The 26,890-nt window shown below is 42.6% G+C and overlaps 1 protein-coding gene across 1 annotated transcript; it reads right to left on the reverse strand.

Annotated features, from left to right (window-relative positions):
* Positions 1-744: 744 nt before the first annotated feature.
* On the reverse strand, positions 745-22,897 carry LOC116308759 (coiled-coil domain-containing protein 166). The gene is made up of 7 exons (XM_089031877.1): positions 22,709-22,897; positions 22,559-22,612; positions 21,401-21,455; positions 20,201-20,345; positions 19,624-19,703; positions 18,752-18,928; positions 745-1,114 (listed from the first exon to the last, which is right to left on the reverse strand). Exons 1-7 carry the CDS (start codon positions 22,831-22,833, stop codon positions 818-820), a joined length of 933 nt encoding a protein of 310 aa, XP_088888003.1. The 5' UTR covers positions 22,834-22,897; the 3' UTR covers positions 745-817.
* Positions 22,898-26,890: the final 3,993 nt, after the last annotated feature.

The following is a 26,890-nucleotide window of genomic DNA, read 5'->3' on the forward strand; positions in this document are numbered from 1 at the left end:
AGTGTTTTAAGGTGGCTGCCTACTTTTGAACGTTCGATTTGAGCCCACGATGTGCGCGCGCTCAAAAACCGCTGAAAAATCTACAAGATTTTATTGAAGAACCATACGCGTTTTGAGCTTCAACAGGGCAAAACCCTCAAATTTTGCACGGGACTCTATATTTTTTGATAGCTCATTCGAAAAACTCCTACAAATCAAGGTTATATCAACATTTTAGGAAAAGTTTAAATCAGGAACACGTGAAAAAATAGATTTTTGTAGGGATTTTTGTTCGACTTTATGAGATTTATTAAGAGCACCGAAACTACAAAATATGACAAATCAATGTATCTCTCTGTCTTTTTGTCGAAAATATCCATGTATTATTGTAGAAGGATTGACTAGCCTTCATTCGTGCAATCATATAGACTGCAAATAACTATTATCTTATTCATCTTAATTTTTTTTCTAATCACTTCCGGTGGCGCAATTTTTACTCCAAAAGCTCGTGCGTAGGCTCCCATTAAATGCTGATTATCTCGAAAAGGAGCTCGGGACACCCTATTTTTCTTTACAGATTTGGAATCAGCATTAAATTTCAATTCGGAAAATCGAAGTTTTAAGAAAAGCTTAAATCAATTTCCAAAAGTAGGCAGTCACCTTAACTAAAAACCTAAAAATTACCAGCTAATTTTCGATGAACCAATATTAAATCCAACTTTTCATTTCCGTGCGACAAATATTTGTAAATAATATTTTCTGTACTAAAATTACTAAGTGTGTCTTTATTTTACTTCATAATTTAAATACAAACATTACAACGTGAACAATTAAAAGTTTATTTGAATTGGACCTGTAGTTTTTGGTGGTCGGGTTTCCCCGCAGCTTTGACGTCCTGTTCTGGATCTGTAATCCCAAAAGACTGATACAATCTATTTTGTCGTGTCCCTTGTAGTTTCTTCAAGTCTCTGCCGTACTGTATTTCTCTTAGTAAGGCTTTGTGTTGAGCTTCGAGCTCCTCGCGGTGTTCATGTAATGCTCGCGTTCTTCGTATGAGCTGCAGAAGCTGTTGTCGTAAGATTTTGTTTTCGTTTTTAACGTTATTTGTGTGTTCTTCTAAGCAATGCCTTGCTTCCTGCATCAAAATAATTAAATAAAATCGTTTTTATTTCTATTTTTATTAGGCACTTTACTATACATTCAGTTTGCTATCAGTTCACCTTTTGGTCTCCCCGGTTAGCAAGGCACGTATGCCAAGCTAGAAGCTTTGAGACTGTAATAAAGTTTATTACAGTATTATTATTATTATTTTAATTTCCTTCCTTCCTTCTTTCATTCATTCAGCCCTTCCTCCGATCGTCCTTCCTTCCTGCAGTCTTCCTCTCCCTCTCTCCCTCGATTTTTTTCCATTCGTTCCTCCGTACTTCCTTCCTTCCTTCAGTCTTCGTTCCTTTCTTCCCTCCCTCCCTCGTTCGTTCCTCCGTTTTTCCTTTATTCCTCCAGTCCTCCTTCCCTTCTTTTTAAGTTAATTCCTTCCTCCATTATCCCCTCCTTTTTCCATTCTTTCTTCCTTCCTTCTTTTCTTCAGTCACTCATCCATTACTCCAATCTTCCTTCCTTCCATCCTTTCATTTATTCGTTCATTCTTTCATTCATTCGTTCATTCATTCCTTCATTCTTCCATCTCTCCCTCCTCCCGCCAATTACTACCAACATGGACACTGTTATTTACTATAGCAATGTATAACAGCAAGTATACTACGACATGGACTGTAACTCAAACATATTACTAGCATATTCTTTACTAGCAGCAGTAAGGGGGACTCGCGAATCGCCGGCATTGCCAAAAATCACAAATCGAAAAACACCAGGGGGGGGGTGGGGTTTTTGGAGCAGTGACGAGGCCCTACAGGGGGTCTTGCGCGATCGGGTGGCAGCGCGAAAAGTCCCTTACTGCTGCTCTGTTGGGTATCGCAAACGGAGGTTAAAATATCTTATAAATATACGATGCACGAATGTAAGAAGTTCGTTAACGACTTTTGCATAATTTGTCTAAGACCTAAAGTTATCGTACCCAAGCCAGAACCCTTTTGGTGTTGTGGTAAAAAAATGCAGATAGAAGATGACACGTCAGCACAGTGTTACGAGTGTGGTAAGAATATTCGTAATGCCGTACCAAATGCTACCAGAGAGCAGTATTACGCCAATGGAGGTCGTAAGAAAACGCCATATAAGAGAATAAAATACTTCAGGGACTGGATGAGTCATATCCAAGGTTTACATCCGGTATATTTAAACACGCAGAAAATCATAGACCATTTAGAAGAGCCAACCCCGCAAAGTCTACGAAAGACATTGAAAAAATTAAAGCTAGGGAAATATTACAAAGCTATTCCCTATCTTTTGTCTGAAATTACCGGTAGGCGTATTCCTCATGTCCCAGATATGCAAAGGGCCGAGTGGTTATTCTGTCGGCTGGATAAGGATATTCCTTATTACCCCGACGTAATTTACGAAATATTTTACAAAATAGACCCCAACCACCCCCTATTAGAATGGATTCCGAGAAGATGAAATGTGCAGTCGAAATCCCCCTACGTTCTTTTCAAAGCAGATGTCTACTGAGCGAGTTTTCTTTGGAGCTCCTCTTTTGCCTCCTGGTAGATCTTTTTGCGAGATTCCTCGGAAAGATCTTTCACGATGGTTTTTTTATTACCCGACTTTAATTCGCCGTATTTCTTTTCCTCCGCGAGAATCAAAGAGAACTCCGTGTCGTCTATGCGGCGGTCCTGCAGAGCCTGAGACACCAAGTCGGCGATGGTGTTAGCCTTTGCTCTTGCTAGGGCTATATGAGTGTCGTGCTTGGATATCTTACCGGACAATTGCTTTATAATGCCTGTCGTAACAGCGGAAACGATGCCGCAGACGGCTCCAACGCTTGCCAAAGGAACGCCAACGACTATTCCAGGCCCGGTAAGCGAAGTAGCAACGCCAGTGCCTGTTAACGCCACGGACATGGAGCCGGAAGTTATCGCGATTTTATGTAGTATGCTTCGGGCTCTGGCGTACTTTTTCCTGACCTCTTCGTAGTGTTTCGCTTGCCCTTCCAAGTAAGCCAGTATTAAGTTCGCTTTATTCAGACGAAAGTTCTCGGCGTTTAATTCTGTAGGACCTATGGTGGGAACATCTGGGTACAACTGAGGTGCTGAAGGTATAACATCCATTATATACTAATGTACGACGCTTTTGGGAATAACATAGAGGAGCAGCCACATCACGACAACCGGGATTATGCCAACTGGAGAGCATTTAGGAAGATGTTTCCGCATGCAGACCCTAGTAAGTTTGAAAGAAGACCCGATGGGATTTACTATAACGGCTCTAGGATGTACAGCAATGAGGATTTGAAACATTCAAAGCTGGAGCAAGTAGGTGATCAGGTGCAGCGATTGACGATTGTACGCCCCGTTCATAAAGAAAGGCCACCAAAACCCGAGCATAAAGCACCTAATTTTCCTAGAAACTTATTGTTAACCACGGAAGATTACCCATTTTACGATGCTGAAGGTGGTGTAAACAACTTCGAAAAGCTGGTAACGCACCTGAAGATTTCAGTGGGTAAACAATCATTTAACGTAATACTAAGAAATATCTATAAGAATACGATGTTGAAGCATACGTCGGGTAAAGAGGCCAGGGAATGGTTAGCAGGGCCCAATATGCGGTATTGGCCGCAGCAGTTAGACTTTGCTATTTGGGCTGCCACTAAAGGTTGTGGTGTTGCCGCGGACATGTTTCACATTCCAATTATGCAGTTTCACGTTGCCTTTACGGTAAGGAGGTTGTTGAAGGAGCTTAACGCACCCCTACCAGGAGATGGAGCATTTAATCCAATGAATAACCGATATGACGCCGCAGCCCTGGAAAGGTTAATTAATGAGTTCAAACCACAGCAAAAAGACTTTCGTTATAAGGAGGGTAAGACGCATGGGCTGGGTATAGTTTACGTTTGGGGTGCCAATGGTGAGAAGCCGGCTGACTACGGACATCAGGAATACCCAAGTAATGAGTTAGAGTTCAGTGATATGGGTGGTAATAAGGGTAATAATTCATTAATTACTAGAATTCAAACGAACTACCCCGGCACTTGGGATCCATTTGTGTTAATGAAAGGAAAAGGTTTAAGGAACCTAGCCAGGATTAACCGTAGCATAGAAGCATTCGTGTACTGCATCCTGGGAGCGCAGGTAAATACCTGCAACCCCATTGTTGGATCCCAAGGCGCTTCACAGGAAACGCAACAAGAATTCCTAACTTTATTTGAGTCTGCAATAATAGAAAATGACATATCTAAATCGGTGCAGAGATATCAATTAGCGGTGCAGCAGTCTAAAGTGCGACTGGATTACGCTTTGTCGCCTGGTTGTTGGTTAATGCCAAGTAATTTGGTTATTAACACCAATTCCGTTGTGGGTTATAACAACAAGCTGCAGCGAGCTACTAAGGATATGAAGTTTGGGGTGAATGACGTGAACTCTGACATGACCAAGGGCATTACTCACTTCGTAGAGAAACCAAAAAAAGAGGTAGAAAAACCATCGAAGAAGGCGCATGTAGGAAAACCCGAACCAAAGAAACCAGTAAAGAAGGTTACCGAGGAATATGACCATGACTTACTAAAAGCCGGCTTAGCAGCTGCAAGCATTGGTCTGAGCTATTATATATGGCGATGAACAACCCCTACGTAGCTGGAGTAGATTGTGTTTATACGACTTACACAGGCGAGAAAAAATACACCCAGGCGTCTTGGGTTGATGTCACGGGCATGTCCGTGAATTTGAACTACTCAGGAAAGAAGTTAATCCTTTGTACTATTTGCATTGGCACAAGCAGCCATGCCAACGTGGGCTTTAGGTTCCTGGATGAGAATGGCGTACTGCAGCCTATGAGAAATAAGACAAACAACAGGGAGCCTGCGCATTTCTCCGTAGAGCCGCCAACGACGAGCGTCGAGAATCTTTCCGTTTGGACTTTTCACATGGTTGCTGACTGCCACGGAAAAGTAAAGCTGCAAATACGCGTAGATGACAGCGGGACGGCTACCGTGAATAGTATATATGACCAAAGGGATAATGATTACAATCACGCGACCATTAGCGCCCTTGCGGTGTTAAGTATATGAATCCACACGTAAGGGAAGATTGGTTTCTCCATTACTTGGAGGAAAAGGAGTACGTGGGCGACAAGTGGCAGGACACTGGATTATGGGTGAGGGTTGGGGGCCTGGGATTGATAATGTGTACTATTAGTGTCAGTACGGGGTATGGGTGTCACCTCGGCTTTAGAATTTTAGATGAAACCAACACCCCATTGCCGCCTTATGAAACGAAAGGCAGCAGGCATGCAGTTCACTTTTCGACGCAGCCTAGTCCACCCAGCGTAGAAGATCTAACGCCCGTGACTTTTTACATGGTAGCCAATTGCCAATATGCGAAGCTTCAAGTTCGACCCAGCCATGGTGCTCTTGGTCGTCCCGGCGTGTTTCGAACGAATGCCGCCCCGTCAAAAAATCCTCCAACGAATGCTGTTTGGAATCATAAGCCCATTAGCACCATGACTGCTATACCCTTGATACCAAATTATCAAGGCGGTGCGAATACTATCTTTACTTATCCCCAGTCGAGGATGCCTCGGGCGTCCGACGACGATAAGCCACCAGTAATACACGAGGATAAGATTAACCCTTCATCTTCTTCAGGAGTACCACCCCAATAGCTACTACGAGGATCCAAATGTTGTTGCCCACAAACTTTAGCAGTTCTCCGCCGGCCCTAAGCGCCAGGCCAAGAACGCTACCCAGCAGCCCAGGAAGACCGGCTGCCATCTTTTTTCCCAAGTCCGTTAGCCCATTGCCTAATTTCTTTACGCCCGCGCCCGTAGCCTTAAGTGTGCTAAGGATGACTCCTACTACGCTCGAAATAGCGACCGCAAATGCCAGCGGAACGCCATATTTCAAAAGGGCTCTTTTTATCTTTTCCTTGGTGGTAAGCCCCAGCTCCTTTTCCTTACCTTCTATTTGCGTTTGTAATTCCGCCAGTCTTTCCTGAAGGGTTTCTACTTCCTTTTGGGCTGCCTCCCTTTCTTCTTCAGGGCGAGTTTGATCTTCGATTATTACTCGCTGTCGATCTATTTCGTACTCCAAGTCTTCGACGGCCTGTCGAAGTTGCCGTATTTGTTCCTCCGCCACTGCCTTGTCCACCATCAATTGCCTTTCTCTGTCAACAGACTCCATTAATTCTTGTCCTAAGCGCTGTAGTTCCGTGTCTTTTCCCGCCGCTTCATTCAAAGCAGCCCTTAGCTGATTCCTTGCGTCGCTTTTTTCGTCCAACGCCTTAGAAAGTCTATTCCTAAAGTCTACGATTTCGTCGGCATGGCTCTTAGTAGTTAGTTTATTTTGTTTAATGAATTCGTCTTCCAATTCTTCTATGCGCTCATGTAATGCTTGGTTTTCCTCTTGGACGGCTTCGAAGCGACTGACGATACCGCCTTCTTTCTTGGTTACGTAGTCGAGTTGTCGCGTAAGGTCATCGATGGTTATGTTATTTTCCTGTATTTCATTCTTAAGTGCTTCCTTTTCAGCAGTCTCGTCGCTCCCCAATTGGCTAAGTCTTTCTTGACGCTCCTCTTGCAGTCTGATTGCGGATCTGAGGGCATCTTCGCTACCCGGCAGTGAAAGGCGACTAACAAAGGCCCTTTGAGCAACTTTCGTTTCCTCTTGAGTCGAAGTGCTTAGCATCGTCAAGTTGGGCGTTCCAAGCGCATTTGTGACTCCTTTTGGAAGCTGGTTGTTAAGCAGGTGGGAATTCTTCCTTTGATACAGGTTGTGCCATTTTTCCCTACCCGATTCTCTAACTTGAACTTGCCCTTTGTCTCCTATTTGGATGTCCAAAGGAGCCAGGTTTAGGCTTGGGTATCGCTCCCTTAGGTCCTCGATGATGTTCGCTATTAAGTCCGACCGCACGCCAAGGGATTCCATTTGTAAGTATTCTGGAATGGGCGTGTGGGGGTTCTTAGACTTGAATTTATCTCTCAAAGAACGCATAGCATCGCGGGCCCTGCTGCCATACTTACTACTTAATTTCTCAAAGAGACTTCGTCCGTCTACGTTGTCATTAGGAAGTAAAGACTCGTATTCTTCGTCATTAATGTCTACTTGGCCTTCTTCGGTAAGGGGGTCAAGGTCCGTTCCTTCTACTTCCATTATATATGATAAGCTCAAAGTTAAATCCCAACGTATTACCTAAGCAGGTTGGCGGACTGAAAGCAGAACGCACCTTTCATCGGGTCACATTCACGCCATCCAGCGCTAAACCTGGAGAAACGCTGTATGTGGGCGTTCCCCGCCTAACGGATAACCTAGTCTTAGTTCCTGGTACCTTGGCTTTAAGGTTCGACCTAGCGGTGCAGTCAAGCCCCACAGATGAAAGAATTATTGTTAACAACGTGGGCCGCAACATTGTTTCTAAGATGCGCGTAAAGTTCGCCGGGGAATCCTTGCTGGACTTAAATAGGTACGATCTGTATACCACGTACAAAGACTTATGGTTAACGGCATTTGACCGCGCGCAAAGGATAGAACAAGGAATTGGTAGTGTTATCCTGCGTAAGGTCCGCACACCTACGAAAACGCAACCTACTGACGGCAGCGGAGAAACCGCAGTGGCAGACGCAAAGCGAATAAAGACAGCCTATGGTAGTAAGTATGTCATACCACTGGACTTTGAAGTGATTACGAATCACGGTGTGTATTACCCAAGACAGTTATCCGAACTGCAGTTTGAAGTAACTTTAGCAGATGCTAATAACATCATTGGTGGGCTAAGCAGTGCACTTACCACGACAACCCCATACTCTATCACTAATCTAGAATTACAGTACGAAACCGTGTACAGCGAAGAGCTGGCCCGTAGCGCCGGCATGGAATACAGCTCCGGAAAGGCATTCTTGTACGACCACGTAGTGATGTATAAGACGTTCAGCTTCCTGGATAAGACGGATGAGGTTATCAACCAAAGCATTAACCTCCCCCGAAGAAGTCTCACGGGGTTGATGTTGGTGTTTGCCAAACCCTACGAAGCCGGTAAGCGCGACTCCGAAGCCTTTCACAACCCCAACATTACCAACGTCAACGTGAATATCAACGGCGTTCCAAACAAAGTATATTCGCAGGGGATAAAGCCCGCAGATATCTACCGGGAGGCAAAGCGTAAGTTTGGCGACCAAATTAGCCCCGAGGAATTCTTTAAGGATAAGTATGCGCTGTGGATTGATATGCGCACCATTAACGACGAAGACCTACATGGCCAGGGTTTACGTCTAGTAAATACGCAGGATGGCATAACATTGGAGATCAAACGCACCAAGAACTCCTCCGCGGGCGACGGCGATAAGATAAACTGCTACGTCTTCGTCGTGTCTGACGCGCAACTGAGCGTGGAAATGAACCAACTTAAAAGTGTTGCATATTAAGGTTAAAATATTTCTTAGATATACGATGCTGCAAATATTTGAAAACAACGGTACGAAACTGCAATGCATAGTGCAAGGCGACAAACTGTACTTCAAAGCGAAGTCCGTGGCGTTGGCGTTGGGTTACGTAAATTCCAGAAAAGCGGCGTCTGATCACGTATCAGAGGAAAATAAGGTACTTCTCAGGTCTTTAAAGGGTGTAACTCAGCGTGACACCCTTAACGCACAGCCCAATGCCGTGTATTTGACGGAGGAAGGTCTTTACGAATTGATATTCGGATCTGAAAAGGCTGAGGCTAAAAAGTTCAGGAAATGGGTGTTAGGTGACGTCCTTCCCACGCTAAGGAAAACCGGTAAGTATGAGATAGAAAGGCGCTTTGACGGCCCCAACAAGTTGGTATTCAAAATAGAAAATGAGTTCGACTTACATAAGAAAGTCGTTGATTACATCCGCAAGTTTTACCCCCAAATGCTCATAGCACCCGGTCTAGGTGAACTGCAGGATTCAGACGGCAAACGTATAAAGTGCTGGCAGAAAGGATATCAACGCGGTCAACCCGACTTAATGATCTTGAATGCGCACACACATTACTGTGGATTCTGCATAGAGCTAAAGACCCCAAAAGGCAACGGCAGGTTATCTGAGGATCAGCAACTGCTCTTACAGAGGTATGAAGAAAACGGCTATAAGGTGCTCATAAGCAGCGACTACGATGTCATTTGCAGGGAGATCACTGCGTATGCTGAACACCTACGAATTCCCTGCAGGTGGTGTTGTAAGGTCTTTAAAACCTCGGAGACTTTGGCAACACACTTAAAGATATTTCATAGAATATATGGACAAGGATAAATTTAACGAGTTAAAGTTCATACAAACGCACTGGAGGGATTTGGTGGTGGGGGAGATTTACGAGATAAAGAATTATGTGGTCTTTGAAGACTTGGACCGCCTGCGTTTGGTCTTAAAGAATAAAAAAAGAACATACACCCTTTGGGCGCCCGATAGGATAAGGTACGCCATCGAAGGGCAGGACGTTACCCATGTTATGAGCCATGGTAAAAAGGATGGCAGGTGGGTATTTGACGTAGTCAAGTATGAGCCCGAGAGTCCTCTGCATTCGTAATGTCTGCTAAAGTCCGCTGCGCTTTAGGATCCGCGGAGCACCAATGCCCCACAAAGGATCCTTCGGAGAATACCTTACCGCAATGAAGGCAGGTGTATTTTTTACGCGGTTTGGGTATCGGTGGCTTAAGGGGTAATGCAGTCGGCAGGTAGTTCGCAAGTAATACAGTCCATATATTGAAAGGGTAATTAGAATGCCTCCCAGAAAGGCAGCTGCGTAGGCTAGCATATATCCTACAACCTTCCTTAAAAGGGGTTCCTATTATTCTTGTTGTTTTGTTAAATGTTGATGATACTTAACAAACAACAAGAAAAATAAGATTAGGATTTGAGACTCTTTGCGCAAACCCTGCTTTAACTATTAAAGGCCCCAAGAAATGCTATTGCGTATCGTCTCAGAATGTTAACAATAAGGTTAAATCTTTGTTAAGACACCCATAAGCTATTCAAAAAAGTGTCTCAGAATGTTGACAATAAGGTTAAATCTTTGTTAAGGATGCCCGGAAACTATTTCAAAGAGTGTCTCAGAATGTTGACGTTTAGGTTAAATCTTTGTTAAGGAAACTATTTCAAAGAGTGTCTCAGAATGTTGACGTTTAGGTTAAATCTTTGTTAAGACAGTTGAAGATATGTTCCTCTTCTCTAACACAACCACAACGATCGCACTCCTGCCTCCAATACTCCCTTTTAGTCCACGGAACGCCTTCGGCGCGTTCAAAAGAGGGGAAAGTACGGACTATCTTCTTATGGTAATCTATGCGATTCCTTAAGTAATCCTCTTTATGCGGGCAGCGACACATCAAATCCGCACATTGGTAGCAATCCACGCCTTCCAAGTCGTAGGCGCGGGAGAGAAACCTATAATTCACTTCATGCGTTCTCCGGTGCGTCTGTAAACGTTGACGACTACTAAGTATCTTATTACAGAAACTACACTGTCTGGTTCGATTACAGACGCCCCTTTTCAGATGCTGCTGCATTTCGAAGGGGTTGTGGAATTCCTTATTACAGTCCTTACAAAGCCCACAAATGCGTTTATCCTGATGTTGTTGCATCTTTTGAACGGTGCTGAATTCCTTACCGCAATCCTTACAAGCGCGGCTAAGGGGTTTCTTTGTACAAACGCCGCGACGAACGTGGTATTGAAGTCTTTGTTTGGTGCTGAACACCTTCTTACACAACAAGCAGTCCATATATACTTAACAATATCTTAGCCTCCATTTAACATCCTTAACAAAGATTTAACCTAAACGTCAACATTCTGAGGCATTTTTTAAATAGTTTCCAGGCATCCTTAACAAAGATTTAACCTTATTGTCAACATTCTGAGGCATTTTTTGGAATAGCTTATGGGCGACTTAACAAAGATTTAACCTTATCGTAAACATTCTGAGACACTCTTTGAAATAGTTTCCAGGCATCCTTAACAAAGATTTAACCTTATTGTCAACATTCTAAGACACTTTTTAAATAGTTTCCAGGCATCCTTAACAAAGATTTAACCTTATTGTTAACATTCTACGGGGGATATCGCATGAAGTCCTTAACGGACTCCTTAGCCCACGTCGCCATCGTCACCAGCGCGCCAAACCGTTCTGCACGCTTCAGACCGCACATTTCATCGTACAATTCCTGCACGCGCTCTTTTAACCGGTCTATCTCCTCCCTTTGCATTTCTATGGTGTCTTTTTTATCCTTTGCGTCGGCGGCAATCCTTCTTACTGCTTCCACTGGCTCCATCTATATATGAACCCAGATCACATGCCTTGTAACGCTCTGATAGTAGGACCCACCGGCTGCGGAAAGACCCAGTTCGTGGTAGAGCAGCTATTAGGACCCTTTAGATACCGCTTCGACTACATCGTGCTGCTTTGCCCCACCTACGTGAATAACCGCACCTGGGAAGGCATAGGAGTGAAAGATGACGACTTCTTTGTGGATATCTTAGACCCTAATGAGTTATCCAGCCATTTGAAGTTTTGGCACAAGCAATTCCCTAAAGATACACAGACACTCCTCATATTGGATGACATTGCCTGCGGGGACGACGTAAAAAGACGCACTTCCGAGCTCGTTAAACTCGCCTTCAGCGGTAGGCATGACAATATCAGCGTTTGGTTGCTTTCCCAGCAGCTTACCAGCGTCTCTAAGCCTTTTAGGGAAAACATAGGTTCACTTGTCGTATTTTATACTCCGAGCCGGAGTGACCTGGAAACCATCTTAAGCGACTACGGCGGTGAGATATCCAAGGAACAGTTACACGAATACATGCGGCATTTAAAAACGCACCAACATTCCAAGATGATCTTCTCTTTGAGGTTTCCGTATTCCATAAAGATCTGCGATCTTTAAAGTCTTTGATTCCTAATGTATATGGATATTGAGCAGCTCTTAGATGAAGTCCCCACACAGTTAGATGAAAGTAACCTTAAGGAACAACTCAACGTCCTTGTGTCTTCGGGAAAGTGCAAAGAAATGATAGGCAAGGAACTTACCCATGAGCAGGTTAATAAGTTGTCAGAAGATGAAGTCAAGAAGTTCCATAAGAGGTACGAGGCTGCCCTTGCAAGTAAGACCACGGACGCCGTAGCAGACTCCGCTATCCGACTTGCAACTAAATTGCTTGGACTTGCGCTGCCCATAGACGACGTGGAGCAACTGCGGAAGGACATAAGCGAGGACTATGTCATCGCCCAAGAACTTAAGATAACCTGTGGGTGGTTGTCTTTGAAGTGCGGTAAGTTAATGGCAGTCGCCTCTGTGGCTTTGCACGTAGCTCAGCATGTCGACTTGAAGGAGGTACTAGGTTCCTTCGGAACATCTTGGAAGGACTTCAAGAAGGACAGAGAAGTCGAAAAGGTCTTCCAGGCAGCACTTACTGAGGTACCTGATCAAGTCGCCTCAAGTACTTAGTCAAGTCGTTGTCAAGTACTTACTTAAGTCGTTGTCAAGTACTTAGTCAAGTCGTCCTTAAGTCGTTGTCAAGTACTTAGTCAAGTCGTCCTTAAGTCGTCCTTAAGTCGTCATCAAGTCATTGTCAAGTCGTCCTTAAGTCATTGTCAAGTCGTCATCAAGTCATTGTCAAGTCCTTCAAGTCCTTAGATATAAGATGAGTGGCACCGAAGAACAACCACCCGTAGAAGATACCAAGATTACTAAGGCTAAATCCCCAGGCAGAGTTGCCGCGGGAAAGAAGCTCGCAGAGATGAACAGGAAGAACAAAGCAAAGAAAGAGGAAAAGGTAGAAGAAGAGGAATCCTTTTGGAATCCCGGCTACGTCATTGGCGCGATAGGAATTGCTATAGCAGCAGGCAGCCTTTACTTACAATGGCGGGCAACGAAGCCAAAAGTAAAGTGGGAGGCCGCAACATATCACGCGCCCGTGCAGGAACAGGCTGTTAGAAAAAGTAAGATCCCTGAAATGGAATAACCTTCTCGCTTTGTAATATAATGTCGACCGCGTTGTTGAAAACTGTTGAAGAAGCAGCTATCATTACTTCCATCGTTGCGGGTATTGGTTGGGTAGGTAAGAAAGTGCTCAAAGAAGACTTTACTGAAGACCCAAGCAAGAGCTTCGCTAATTTTGCTAAGATGACCGCTGCCGTGGGTGGGGCTATCATGGTAAAGGATTACCTACGGAAGGAAAAGTACCTGCCTAACATATAAATGGCTAGCTTAGTCGCAGGTGGAGTTATTGCAGCTTTAGCATTTACAGGGGCTAATTATGGTGGTAGATATCTGGATAAATTAGTTGGCGGTGATAGAAACGCAGAATCTAACGCTGAGAGGAAGAGGCACGACTTAGCGCTGGAGAAATATCAGCGGGACGTGGCAGCTTGGAATGAAAAAAGACAAGCTTACAGGGATTGGTTGGACAAGAATTACCAAGACAAAATGCAGGCGGATAAGAACTTTGAAAATACAGACTACGCCTTTAAACTTTATGCGCAAGCACACCCCGCGGCATTGACGGGGTTAAGAAAGCCTCAGTTTAAGAATTACTATCAGCCTTCTAAGAAACAAAAAGACAATGAGTTGGTATTCGTGGGAGTCGCAGGGCTGGCGGGAGGCGTAGCTTTGGCGTATCTGCTCTAACGAAGGGACTGTGTTTCCTGAAATATATGATCGTCTTTTTGGAAAGCGACAAGAATAACTTTACCACTTATCTGAATCCCCCCATCAAAGCCCATAAGGTTCGGCTGGTTAGTTGCTCTTTGTACAATTCTTGGTATAATCTAGTCAATGGTATGGTCACCGTGCATAAGGGGTCTAACAATTACCAAGGCGTAATGCTACCCGATGGACATTACACGCCAATCACCCTTGCTAAGGAATTAGCAAAACACGGTTATACTCTCACCACGGGATTGCCGCACGAAATGACCTTCAAACATAATCTTCCTAACAATTTCTCGGTAACCCTAGGAAAAGCTGATGCATTAGGATCTTTACTAGGTGTCTCAGGCAAGACAATTACCAACACAGCCATACCTGTGAAATGGAAAGTTGCATCCTCTTACGAAGTCTATTGCGACTTGGTCCATAGTTACAACAATGGAGAAAAATCTTCTCTTATGTCCAAGTTTCTGCCCAAAGGTAATCCATTTGACCTGGTAGAATACACTCCCATTTCTTTAAGCTATGACTTGTCTAATTTGGTAGAAAGCATAAACATCACCATTAAAGTGGACGGAGAGACGGTGGATTTTAACGGACGCAAGATCAATCTTGTCCTATCCTTCGCTTGAATCAAGCGAAGCGCGATTCTATTCATATAATGGGCCGCGTAGAGGACAAACTCAAGAGGATTTACTATGGGCCTGAAGGCTATTGGAAAGGAGCGTCGGCCATCAAGAAACTCGCGACCGCGGCCAGGGTATCAGGTGAAACGGCTAAGAACTGGTTGAAAAAACAAACCATCTGGCAGGTTTATCTTCCCGTGCCGAAGTACATTCCCAGGCCCAGCTTTACCGTAAATACCCCTAATGAAGTTCATCAGGCGGATTTGCTTTTCTTGCCGCACGACAAGGTGAGAAGAAAGACCTATAGATACGCTTTGGCCGTAGTCGATATCGCAAGCAGATACAAGGACGCCGAACCCATAACCAGCAAGGATTCTGGGGAAGTCGCAGAAGCCCTAGGTAGGATTTATAAGCGCGTCTTGAAATGGCCCAAGCTGCTGCAAGTGGATGCGGGGACAGAGTTCATGGGCGTGGTTACCAAGACCCTGAAAGACCACGACACCAAGATTAGAAGAGCCAAAGCTGAGTACCACAGGGGTCAGAGCATCGTCGAAAGATTCAATAAAACCCTGGCTGAGCGTCTCTTTGGATACCAGTATTGGAAAGAGCTGGAAGATCCCTCCAAGCGCAACAGGGAATGGACTCAGAGGCTCCCCCAGGTCGTCGCGGCTTTGAACAACGAGGCGGCCAGGGCTACGGGAATAAAACCCAAGGATGCCATAAAAGAGAAACACGTGGAACACAAGTCCTACGTCAGAAGTTCAAGGGCGGTCGGACTAAAAGAAAAAAAGCTCCCCCGCAACATAGTGGTCAGATACCTCTATCAGCCGGGGGAACTCGAAGGTGGCAGTAAGAGAGCCACGGATCCTAACTGGTCTTTGGAAACGTATGAGATTTCGAAGTCCGTCACCAAGGAAGGGCAACCCGTGTTGTATTACCTAAATGGCCCAAGTCGCGGATTTGTCATGGAAGAGCTGCTCATAGTCCCCAAAGACTCAGAGTAGTGCTAGCTGCCCTTCAAAGTAGCGCAGCACCACGCGCCCGATTGCACTCTAGGCATGTCAGTCTTACATTGCCTCTACAATGGCCGCGTTTATTATTTATGCGATCCACGGAGAACTGCTGATCGTCATTTGGGTCAAACCTCCATAGTAGAGGTATGTTACATTTGGCACACCTTGCCCCTTTCTTATAGACGTCGTCCGCGCATAGGTCGAACGTCATATTTTTTTCTTCGTCGTGTCTTTTGTAGCGAAGGAGTTTCTTAACAATGTTCTCTTTGGCTATGTCTTCTGGGGTGCGGTCGTAGCGCAGTTGCGGACCCCAGGCTCTCTTTAACTGTTTGGCATACTCCACACGGCTTACGGCGGTGTAAATAAGGTTGCTCCAACACAGCCGCTGGTCTATGATCCATAAGGTTTCTCTTATGGTAAGTCCCTGCGCGCTGTGGACTGTCATGCAATATCCCAAGCGCCAGTCTGGGTGGGAGGTAATTCTTTCCACCTTTTCTATGGGCACCCAGGCTTTATCGTGCGTTACAGCGTTCTGCAGTCGAACGTCGGTGCCTGGCACCCATACGTCTCTTTTTTGCATGCGGGTATCGTGGGGTTTATAACAAACAGGCACCAAATGACTAGGAAAGCGCTCCTGGTGTATTTCGAACAGGTCCTTCTGTATGCGGGCCTGTGCTGCGCGCTTGCTGCTTAGCACCAAATCCTTTGGATGCCATGCGTAAAGGAAGTCCTCGTATTTCTTCGCTCGTATGTGCTTACGTAGTATCTTGTTTTGTTCCGCGTCGCTAAGGCCCCTTAATTCCGCCTTTAATTTACGTACTTGGTCTTTACTGCGGTAGTCGGTGTTGATTTCTTCACAGTGGTCTACCATTCCTTTTAACCATTCGTGGGGCATTTCTCCGGCTATTGGAGGAGGTTGGCATGGATCCCCAGCAAATATCACCTGGCATTTCCCTTTTAGGAAGTCTACGAACTCCTGCAGTATTTCTAAGGGAACGGTGCAAATCTCGTCCCAAAGTATTACCGGAGGTATGTCGTGGATGGCTTCAGGTACCCACTTTTGACCATTCCAACGGAAGAAGCTGTGGTAGGTCTGCGCGTCGTAACCCATCTCCGTTAATTCCCTTTCCAAACGATGCGTAGGAGTTAACACCTTTATCTTTGGAAAGAGTTCCAAAACCCTGGTGGTCTTACCACTACCACCCGTTCCGTAAAGGTAAGAGAAGGGTTGGTAGGAAATGGGGTCCGTAACTAACGGTAATGGCTCTTCTGTGGGGGTAATGGCGCCTTTTGTGTGTCCACCATGATATTCCACACGTTCTCTCCAGGCTTTTATCTCTTCGTCTTTAACGCGCCATTGACCACTTTCCGCTAACTCGTCTTCGGTGTAGAACTCCTGCATCTTTTCTAACACTTCGGGCTTTACGTACAGGGAATCCGTGGCTACACGTGGTATGTCCTCTTTGTCGAACCGTAGCAGCATCGCAAGAAGGTTAATGTGCGCATATGCTAACATACTGGCGCGTAAATGGTAATATTGCGGTCTGTGATCTTGGTAGTAACACAGTGCATTCCATTTGCGTAGTTTATCATCTACAAGGTAATCCCATTTCTCTACAGACACCATTGTTCCTTCATCATGTGCGCGCTTTATAAGGAAGCTTAGTTCGCCTTCGTCTGTTATCAGGCGTCGCTGCATATGTTTTTCTCCTTCTTTTGCGCCCTGCGTGAATTTTCCTATGACAACGCGTGCTGTGGGGTTGTGTTCTGGGAGCCATTGCGTAAAGGCGCGGTGACAAAGTATGGCTTCATGCGCTGTGTATTTTAAAAGTTTGCGCTCTTCAAAGAACTTCAATAGGGGCACCGGTATCCATTCTTTCTCCTGCAGGTGCTTCCCATACCACGCGTAAATTATGGGATGTAAGCCCTTTGCTAACTTCCATGAGGTTAATCTTACAAACCCCGTAGCTTGAGCGTCATAGCTGCCGTCTAAGGACACACGAAAGAACTGTGAGTCTGGATGTCCGTAGCGGTCATAATACTCCTTACAATCCCCCAATCCTTTAAAACTTGCGGGGTAACAGTGTTTCATGTCTAAGGAGACGTATTCGTTTTCGTCATACTCCATGTTCCACAGACCTCCATGACCATGCTCTACACAGGCTTTGGCTATGTCGGCGAATTCCTTAGGCGTGGACTTCCATCCGTTCCTCTTCTTTGCGGCTAAGAAGTCCAAACTACGAGAGCTAAGGACCTCGTCTGAGAAGTCTTCCCCTAAGGTTTCACAGGCACTTTGAATGCGTTGGTGTTCAATTTCGGGGCGGTAAAGAGTACCATCCTGCGTCATAAACTGACTTCCTTCCGAATCCATCAACCAAACGGAGTTTTCGTGGACTAATTCTATCAACGGAGAAGCTTTATAGACCTTAGTTTCCTTCTTTTTGGGGAACCTAAGTTCTCGCCAAGCGTGTCCATTGTGTTGGTAGATGATTATGGGGGCACCTCTACCTCCGTATTTGTGCGTACCTGGGTAAATGAACCCGTCAGTGATATCTTTTACGTGTATGCGGCGTTCTAAGGCAGTCTCTAACTTCTTGATGTTGTCTATGGTGGCTCCGGTCCTATTAGTATCTTTTTCCCATTTCCTGATGGCTTCTCTTCTCTTTAAAGTTAACTTACTACCACGGGTGGAGTCCTCAAAGAACTCTCTTACTAACTTCGCAACACAGTTACCTGGATGTCGCATTGGTTTGAGCTTCTTAACGTCTGGCTTCTTAATCTCGTACGCACCGTAAATGACCACAGTAACTGGGTAAGCGACCTCGTAAAACATCATGTCAATGCCTACTAACGCTCCCGGGCGCGTATTTTCACTTAAGACAAACAGGTTTTGCTTACCTGACGCCCGAATAGGATTACGGCCCTTTTCGATTATCCACTCGCCGTCTAAATACTTTATAAACGTCAACTCCAAACGGTAGTTACCTTCGGGCATCATGTCGATAATTCTTTCTGCTCTTTCTTCGTTCATCGTCTCATCTGTATCTCCCTCCATAAATGTTGTGAAGGCAAAGTCGGCGTCCAGGCGATCCAACACCTGAGTTCTTAGCTTACGCACAGTTTTGTTTCGTATGCTCTTGATGGCGTCCATCTATATCTAAGGAATATTTTAACCTCCGTTTGCGGTACCCAACAGAGCAGCAGTAAGGGACTTTTCGCGCTGCCACCCGATCGCGCAAGACCCCCTGTAGGGCCTCGTCACTGCTCCAAAAACCCCACCCCCCCCCCCCCCCTGGTGTTTTTCGATTTGTGATTTTTGGCAATGCCGGCGATTCGCGAGTCCCCCTTACTGCTGCTTTACTTACTTGTGTTGCTTGCTGTGCCATTTCTTGTATCTTGCTGTCAGACTCTTGTTGATAACCTCTTTTTTCTCTTAAGAAGGACGACTTAAGTTTTTGAATGGCCTCAGAGTGTTTCTTTCTCATGCTTTGCACCTCGTTTTCCAGCCGAGCTATTTCTGCTTCCTGTTCTTTTTGTAATAACTAAAATAGGTGAAGGAAAAATAAAATCAGTTTACTGAATCCATGAAAACGTAGAACGTTTAAGTGTGACATCACTCGTAACGAAAAGCAGCCTATAAAGATTTTCAGCAGCTTATAAACATTTTCTTCATGACAGGATTTGTTGCCCAACATTTTGTTATAGGGCAAGTTTGAATCATAAACGCCATTTTTCACTTTATCTTAACAGTTTTGGTGAGCAATTGGACACAGAAATATGTCACAACTTTAAAAGTTCTATATGCAAGCTACTCCCTTGTGTACAAACAAAAAAAGATTAAAAGAAAGAAGTCTGGAACGAATAATGAATGAATGAATGAATTAAGAAAAATGAATTAAAAAATGGGGAAAATTAGCAAATGAACAAAATGAATGAAGAAAGGAAGGAAGGAAGGAAGGAAGGAAGGAAGGAAGGAATACATGTCTTCTTATGTGCAAACGTTAAATAAAATCTATATAATATGATACTCAAGGCAAAGACTTAAGGGAATGACTCAAGACAAAATGAAATGGGAAAATATTGACACCTTTGACTTGCATTTTTGAAAAGAAAAATTATGAAGATATTAGTTATCAAATGCTTTTTGGCATAAACTGAGTACAATTCGAATAAATTCTGTTAAAATGAGACCCATTTTAGCCAGAACTAGCACCTTAATGTTCCAACATTTTTTTACCTGGTATTCTTCCAAGTCAGCCAATTCATTCTTAGCCATTGCAAGCTCTGCTTCTTTCTCCAACATCAATGCTTTCAATTCTACAGCAAATTGAAAAATTGTGAAAAAAAAGCTGACATATTACCTGTTTCAAAAAAGGTTGTCAGAATATAGGAGATACAGTATAGGAGATCTATGATTATACGACGAGGCATAGCCAGGATTTTCTGAAGGGGAAGGCCAAAATTCAAAAAACCCTGCCATCTTGTTGGAGCTTCCAAAACACTGAACTTATTAAAAAAGAATAAAAATTAAAAAAAGCCAGCATTACATTTCAATTTTATTTTCAAAAACAAAAAAAAAAAAAACAAACAAAAACAAAAACAAAAACAAAAAAAGAAGAAAATATTGAAAAACATCATATACATTCTAAAAAGCTGCCATTTTGTTGCCTGACAAGCCATGAGTGGGGGCCCTAGCACCCTTTGCCCCTATACCCCTCCCCCTCCCCCTCCCCCTTCCCCCTCCCCACCAACTATGCCCCTGCACAATGCATTTTTGTTTTGTTTTGTGAGGGATTATAATATAGTCTTTTTACCATCCTTCTTCTGCCCATATTCTGTTAACAGTTGTTCCTTTTGATCATTAATGTCTTGGAGTTCTTGTTGATTTCTGTCGCTCAGTGTGATAATAGTTGTTTGTCTTTTCTGGGTTTTCTTGGACATATACGACATGTATTCATGCTGTAGTTGGCATAAGAATTACAATCAGTTATTAATGTGTATTTTCAGAAAATAAACATACCTACCCATGGGGGGGACTGAAAATTTTGGAGGGGGGGGGGGTGCAAAGAAAGAACAAAATTACAATTTGTATGGAGAAGAAAATTGGAAATTGCTGAGGGTAGGGGGGTCCTTTTACGAACTCCCTCTGTGGTGGGGGTATGGATATCTTCTGGAACTAAACAAATATTTGCATTTTACTGTTGTGAACTGTGTGTTTCTGCTGGTGATAGGTGGTTTGTGCTGCTAATATGTTGCCTCTCACCAATGCGATCCAGGTTCAAGTCCTGCCTGGCTCAGTGTCATATGTGAGTAGAGTTGTTTGTTGATTCTCTCCTGTGTAGTATGTGAGTAGAGTTGTTTGTTGGTTCTCTCCTGTGTAGTATGTGAGTAGAGTTGTTTGTTGGTTCTCTCCTGTGTAGTATGTGAGTAGAGTTGTTTGTTGGTTCTCTCCTGTGTAGTATGTGAGTAGAGTTGTTTGTTGGTTCTCTCCTGTGTAGTACTATGTGAAAAGATATAACTAGCTAAAAACTAGTGTGAGCTGCGTCGGTGTTTCTAATGAAACAGTAATGATGAAAAGGTAAATTATACACCGTGAAAAGATGAAAAAACTTACTAAAAGTTTAGTAAGTTTTTTCATCTTTTCACGGTGTATAATTTACCTTTTCATCATTACTGTGTAGTATGTGAGTTGAGTTGCTTGTTGGTTCTCTCCTCTGCTTCTTTTGGTTTTTCTTCTGGGTTCTCTGGTTTTTCCTCCCTCCACAAAAAATCAACTTCTAAATTCTAATTCAGTCTATTTGCTGCCTTATCAATTGACGGTTTTCATGGCGGCCATGTTGGAGGATCGAGCTTAACAAAAGAATTGTCAATGAATTATTTTGTTATATCCTCCAACATGGCTGTCATATCTTTTGTTACTTAATTCCTGTTGGGCATTAAGCCACCCACTAAGGAGTGGTAACATATTAGATTATAGTTTCATTACATTAAATGATCCAAATATTTATACTCACACTCTCAAGTCTTGTTTTCTGTGCTTCTTCTTGTAACCACTCATTTTCTTGTCTCCTGTTTTCTTGTTAAGGGTAACGAATGAAACTAATGGTGCTAAATTTCATTTAAATAGAACCATTTTTGCATGAGTCGGAAACATTATAATAGAAAATTTGTAGTAATGTGTAGTTCCAGAAATCATCCATACCCACGCCACAGAGGAAATTGGAATTTCCGAAGAGTAGGGGGGTCAGAGAAAGAACAAAAATTACAGAGTTTGTATGGAAGAAAATTTAATTTCCAGGGGGTAGGGGGGTGTCTTAAAAAAAATTCTTCCGTGAGGGGGTATGGATAATTTTTGGAACTACACAATGTGCTGTTACGGTACAGTGCATACCATACATCTGTGAAAAATATTGTAAGCAATTGCACAGATTTGCCCAAATTAGTATGCTCAGTAGACCACACGCAAAACTATGAAACTAATTTGTATAAGTTTGTTAGTTCACTTTTTCATGGATATTTAGTATGCACTCTACTGTATTTTTATTGTTTATTGTTGCAGTGTGGTTGAAAACATAATGTTATGGCATGTCATACCGTGAATGTGTCATACATCATTACTATATGTTTCCCATTAATACCAAAACCCGACCACTCTATATTTGCCTGAACACTACTACGAATTATAAAATAAATGTTATAAATCTTGCATTCTGATTAGAATTGGGAGTGCTTAATTTATGAGAGCACACAGCACTTATGCGCCCTTTGCATTTTATAAAACAGAACACTTGAGAAGCATCTAGAAGCACTCCACAAGGTGTCGTGCTTCTCCTAACACTTCTCTCGTGTTCTATCTATGCCCGTGTGCTTTATAACTGCACACAGCATGCTCCCATGCTTTTTATTTCTTCAATAGTGCCAATGATAATTATTCTACAGTCACCCACTAGAAATATAAATAGTACTACAATTTGATATCGAGTTTGGAATCTACAGGGGGAGGGGGGACGGCAATAATACCAAAAGATAAAAAAGAAAATATATAAAATATGTATAAAATATTAAACAACATAAGATTAACAAAAATATCAAGCTAAGCTTGGCTGGTGATCTTCAGTGGCCGAGCCATTTGAGGTTTCTAGGTGAAGATGGCAATCAAGAGAAAAGGATACAGTCCTTCTACCTCTAGTTTTAACGCTCTCAGTTTTTCCGTTATCTTTTCTAATCTAAAGAAGACGCAAAAGAGCATGAAACAGAATACAGAAATATTCAAATAATGAGGCAAATTTTTGAGTTAACTGCCCTGACATATACAAACTCACTCTTTTCTTAATTCCAACTCTTTTTCGGTCGGTTCTGGTTTCTTTTCGCCTTCTCCTTCAGCTCCTGTTTCTTTATCACCACCTTTTCCTTTCTTTTTCCCTTTATTTTTCTTTTTTGGAGGCATTTTCCCCTGATTTTCCTTCAACTCGTTTGTAAACAACAACAGTTGTTATGGACACGTGGTCAGCGGTAATGCGCAGAGGTGAGGGGGATACGTCATGTTGTTGCAAATAGTGTTTAACACAGGAATCCCAATTATTGAAATTTCGGATGTGACGCAGGCTAAAGGTACGTTTCTGACCATTAATGCTACTGCAGCAAGCTACTGCAGCAAATTTAAATATATCGTTCCAAGGAGGTTGGCATTACGGAGGGGGGAGAGGGGCATGGCCCCCTTTCGTGGCAAGAAATTGGCGGCCCTTTAGGATTTAAATGGTAATTTCTTTTTTTTTTTTTTTTATCTCTTGGCTTTTTTTTGGTGGGGGATCGACATTTCGGGGGCCCAAACAAAATGAAGGAGTTTTGAATATGATATATAAAACTCTACGCCGACGTTATTAAAAACCTCAAATAAGAAAATGGGTCGTTTTCAACCTTTAAAAAACATCGTAAAATGGTCAAAAGCTGACATTTTTATTTATTTAATTATTTATCTATCTAACTTTGCCTTCAGTTCAAAATACGAAGGGGGAAATGATACAAATCTAGATACATGATTTGAGGCAAGAAAACCGCAACAGCTAATGGCAAAAGTCCCTCTCACAGTTCCCTGCGCCATCTTAAGACGTAGCCGTGCCTTTGCATCGAAGCGAGACGCCAAACGGTGACCTTGCAATGATAGAGACCTTTTTTTAACACCTTGGATAATTATTCGCAAGTCTCTATAACAGTAAGCTCACCGTTCGTCTCGGCTTCAATGCAAAGGCACGGCTACCTTTCAAGATGGCGCAGGGAGCTATGAAGGGGACTATAACTATTATAAAGTAAGTGTGTTGTCAATGCATTTAGAAGCAGCACGTTAAAGGACTAAGAAAACAACGAGCAGAATTACCTTTTAGCAAATTGATTTCTATGAGCGAGGATCGTCTGGGTTGCGTATATGAGCACAGAAAAGCTGAGGTGTAGTAATGGAAAATATGTCTTTTAAAGAAAGATAGTGATAGTGTTAGCTGACGCAATTCCTGTGGTAATAAGTTCCAGACTCTATATGACCCTAATCATAAATAGTTTCTGATATGTTGAGGTTTCTTGTTGATTTGATAGAGCGAGGAACAAATGTTTTATCAGGATCGAGCTTGGTCAAGCCTGTAATAAATATAGCTTTGAAAAAGAATACCATGTCCAGATACTCATACCAGTAACACAGGGGGAAAAGGTTTGTTTTTCTTAACCTTTCTTTTTAACTGATTTAAATTCCCAACGATATGGAAGATTCAGGATGAATTTAGTTGCCCGTCACTTTGCACTAGTTCGGAGCGTTGTACCTTCCACTGTTTGAGGGGCCCATACTTGTGTTGCGTAACCAAGGTGGGGGCGTACGATGATAAGGTAGGGGGTGCATCTAGTTGGTTGTGACATGATAATTTCTAGCCGAGCGACGAAGATACCCCATGCAAGAGCTGGTTAGCTTTCGCACTCTGTGTGACTAGGGCGACTTTCAAAAACGCATTTTTTCGATTTAAAATGACTAAACTTCGTATGAGTTCCATGCATGCTTTCATTAGTATGGATTGCATCGTCTTTCACCAACGGCTCGGGTCGCTGGTTCGAGACCTGCGGTCGCCGTATGTTTGATGTTTGATGTGTTGTTCTTTCCTATGCTACGAATGTTTTCTCCGGGTTCTCCGATCCGGTTTCCTCCCTCCATAAAAATCAACATGTGAGTTGACTGTTGTATGTTGTAAATATAGAATGTAGTGGGTAGTTATGCGGTAAAAGGGTATAAGAATGTATCTATTTATCATTAATGATGTTTTCAAAACGGTTCTTTTCTATGCGATATCAAAACTAGCATGCACTTTTTGTTGAGAGAAGAAAAAGACAAAAATCGCGGGCGGAAGAAGAAATGTCACTTTTCGGTCACAGGCAGCCCAAGCTCTGTAATTCTATAAAGAATTTATGGGAACTTTTTAAGGATCGTATTTCATAGAAATATAAGAATAAAATTTTTGAAACCGTCGAAATCGCCTGAAATTGAGCACAGGGCATAAAAGACAACAGATAATGGACATTAAACTAGGGTTAGTAAATTTTATTCTATTAATTATACATTCCTTACATTCTCTATTGAAGCAGGGCCGTTTCATCTGCTTTGGTTAATATTCAAAATGTCATATATATGTACGGGGCAACAGAATTTAGTGAAAAAAGATACATTATTACATTTTTTTACGAAGCTGGCCGTGTCGTGATTCATCAGTAAAGAATACTGTTAGATTCAAATAAAGCCATGTAAGTGCAACCTACAGCCTTCTAATCACCGTCGATTTATAAAATTTAAAAAATACATTTGCAAAGTCCACCGCCGGCGAGTCGTCGAATTCAAATTTCGGCACTTCGGGTTCCGAAAGATTTCCGAAGGGAATGGCCGGAAAAAAATGAAAATCGCTCGCTTTTCATTTTTTCCGGCCATTCCCTTTGGAAATCTGTCGGAACCCGAAGTGCCGAAATTTGAATTCGACGACTCGCCAAAACGGAAAAAATAACGAGCGAGACTTGGAGCACGTCTAGGGGAAGGCAAGGAAGGTGAACTTGGGGCTTTGCTTCTAAATAGCTTCTAAATCACACGGGAAACTGAATTCTGGGGGTGAACATGAAGCATTTTTTGAGCTAATTCTTTGTGTCTTATCAGTAGCGTATGTGCCGGAACAAGGTCTGACGTCATAGCACGGAATCAGGCGGTATCAAGTGTGGTTAATGGATTTTTACGACAACGAAAAAAGGAATTCAAGAAGACTCTGAGTCTCCTCTCACGTACGCAAAAAATTCGACCAAATTATCATCTACGGTTACTTAATATGGATTGGATTACCGGAACTAATACAAGCGGCGACTGTAGCCATAGCTACTTCACCAAGCTTCTACAAGACAACTTTCTTTGCAAAATGGTGGACTTCACGACAAGAAACGGATTTGAAAAGCAACCAATCTCTAATTTTGGCAACATTAAGAAGTTTATATAATTTTACATATACTTCTATTTATTTGATTCATAGAAGTTACGCTCTAAGGTACTCACGTTCTCATCCTCATATTTTATCTACGCTCAATTGTTTCAGAGATTATTGAAAACCACTCTGCTTCTTGGGAATGAATGGGACGTGAGTCCAGTCACAACGGTCCTTTCTTTCTTTATATGATTTGTGTTTTGTAAAATTAGCACAACAATTGTGACAAATAAACTAAACTAAACAAAACGTGAATTCCTCTTGTGGAAGTCACGTAATGTGACTGAGGGCGTAAAACTTGATGATAAAAAACTATGCTGCTTGGTGTTTGGTGACTAGAAAGAAGCGGTAACAAAATAGCCAACAGACGGAAAAAGAAATTTTTGTTTTGAAACGACTGCATATTTCTATAGTTAGTAGTTACATAGCTGTGTTTACCCTCGAATTTACCAGATCAGCTCAAAATGACCAGGAAAAAGTATCTGTAATTACATTTTTATATTTATTTCTACTTTATATAAAGTATCAAAGCTTCTTTAAAGTGTATATGACACGAAAACATTTCATCGTTTAAAATGTATAGTTTGTTAATAATGATAAATATATCGTAATAAAATTTGTTTCGAAAGCTTAATTCTTGAGATATGTGAGAAAATTAAGCCCAATTTGTGACGTCATTTTGTTGACACGTACTCTAGATTCGGTAGAAATGCACTAAATATAAATTGTAATTCATATAAAATAACAACAAAAGGCATATTCTATTCAGCTTCATTTGATAGCTTACGTAGTACTCTTCAAATGTTGGGGAACTGAAAAGTGTACTACCTGAAACTATGATTCTACATTCAAACAAATTTCGTGTATTTGCAACTAAATCTGGAGACTTGTAAACAAAATGACGTCACAACTTGTGCTAAATTTTCTTGAATTTCTAGAGAAATACGTTTTTGAAACAAATTTAACTGTGATATTCTTATTCATGCCAATAAAATACACATTTTTAACATTAAA

This window comes from Actinia tenebrosa, unplaced genomic scaffold (assembly GCF_029948245.1).
Source record: "Actinia tenebrosa isolate PJP-AT-01 unplaced genomic scaffold, QUT_ActTen_1.0 PGA_scaffold17__23_contigs__length_9995812, whole genome shotgun sequence".
Lineage (NCBI taxonomy): Eukaryota > Metazoa > Cnidaria > Anthozoa > Actiniaria > Actiniidae > Actinia > Actinia tenebrosa.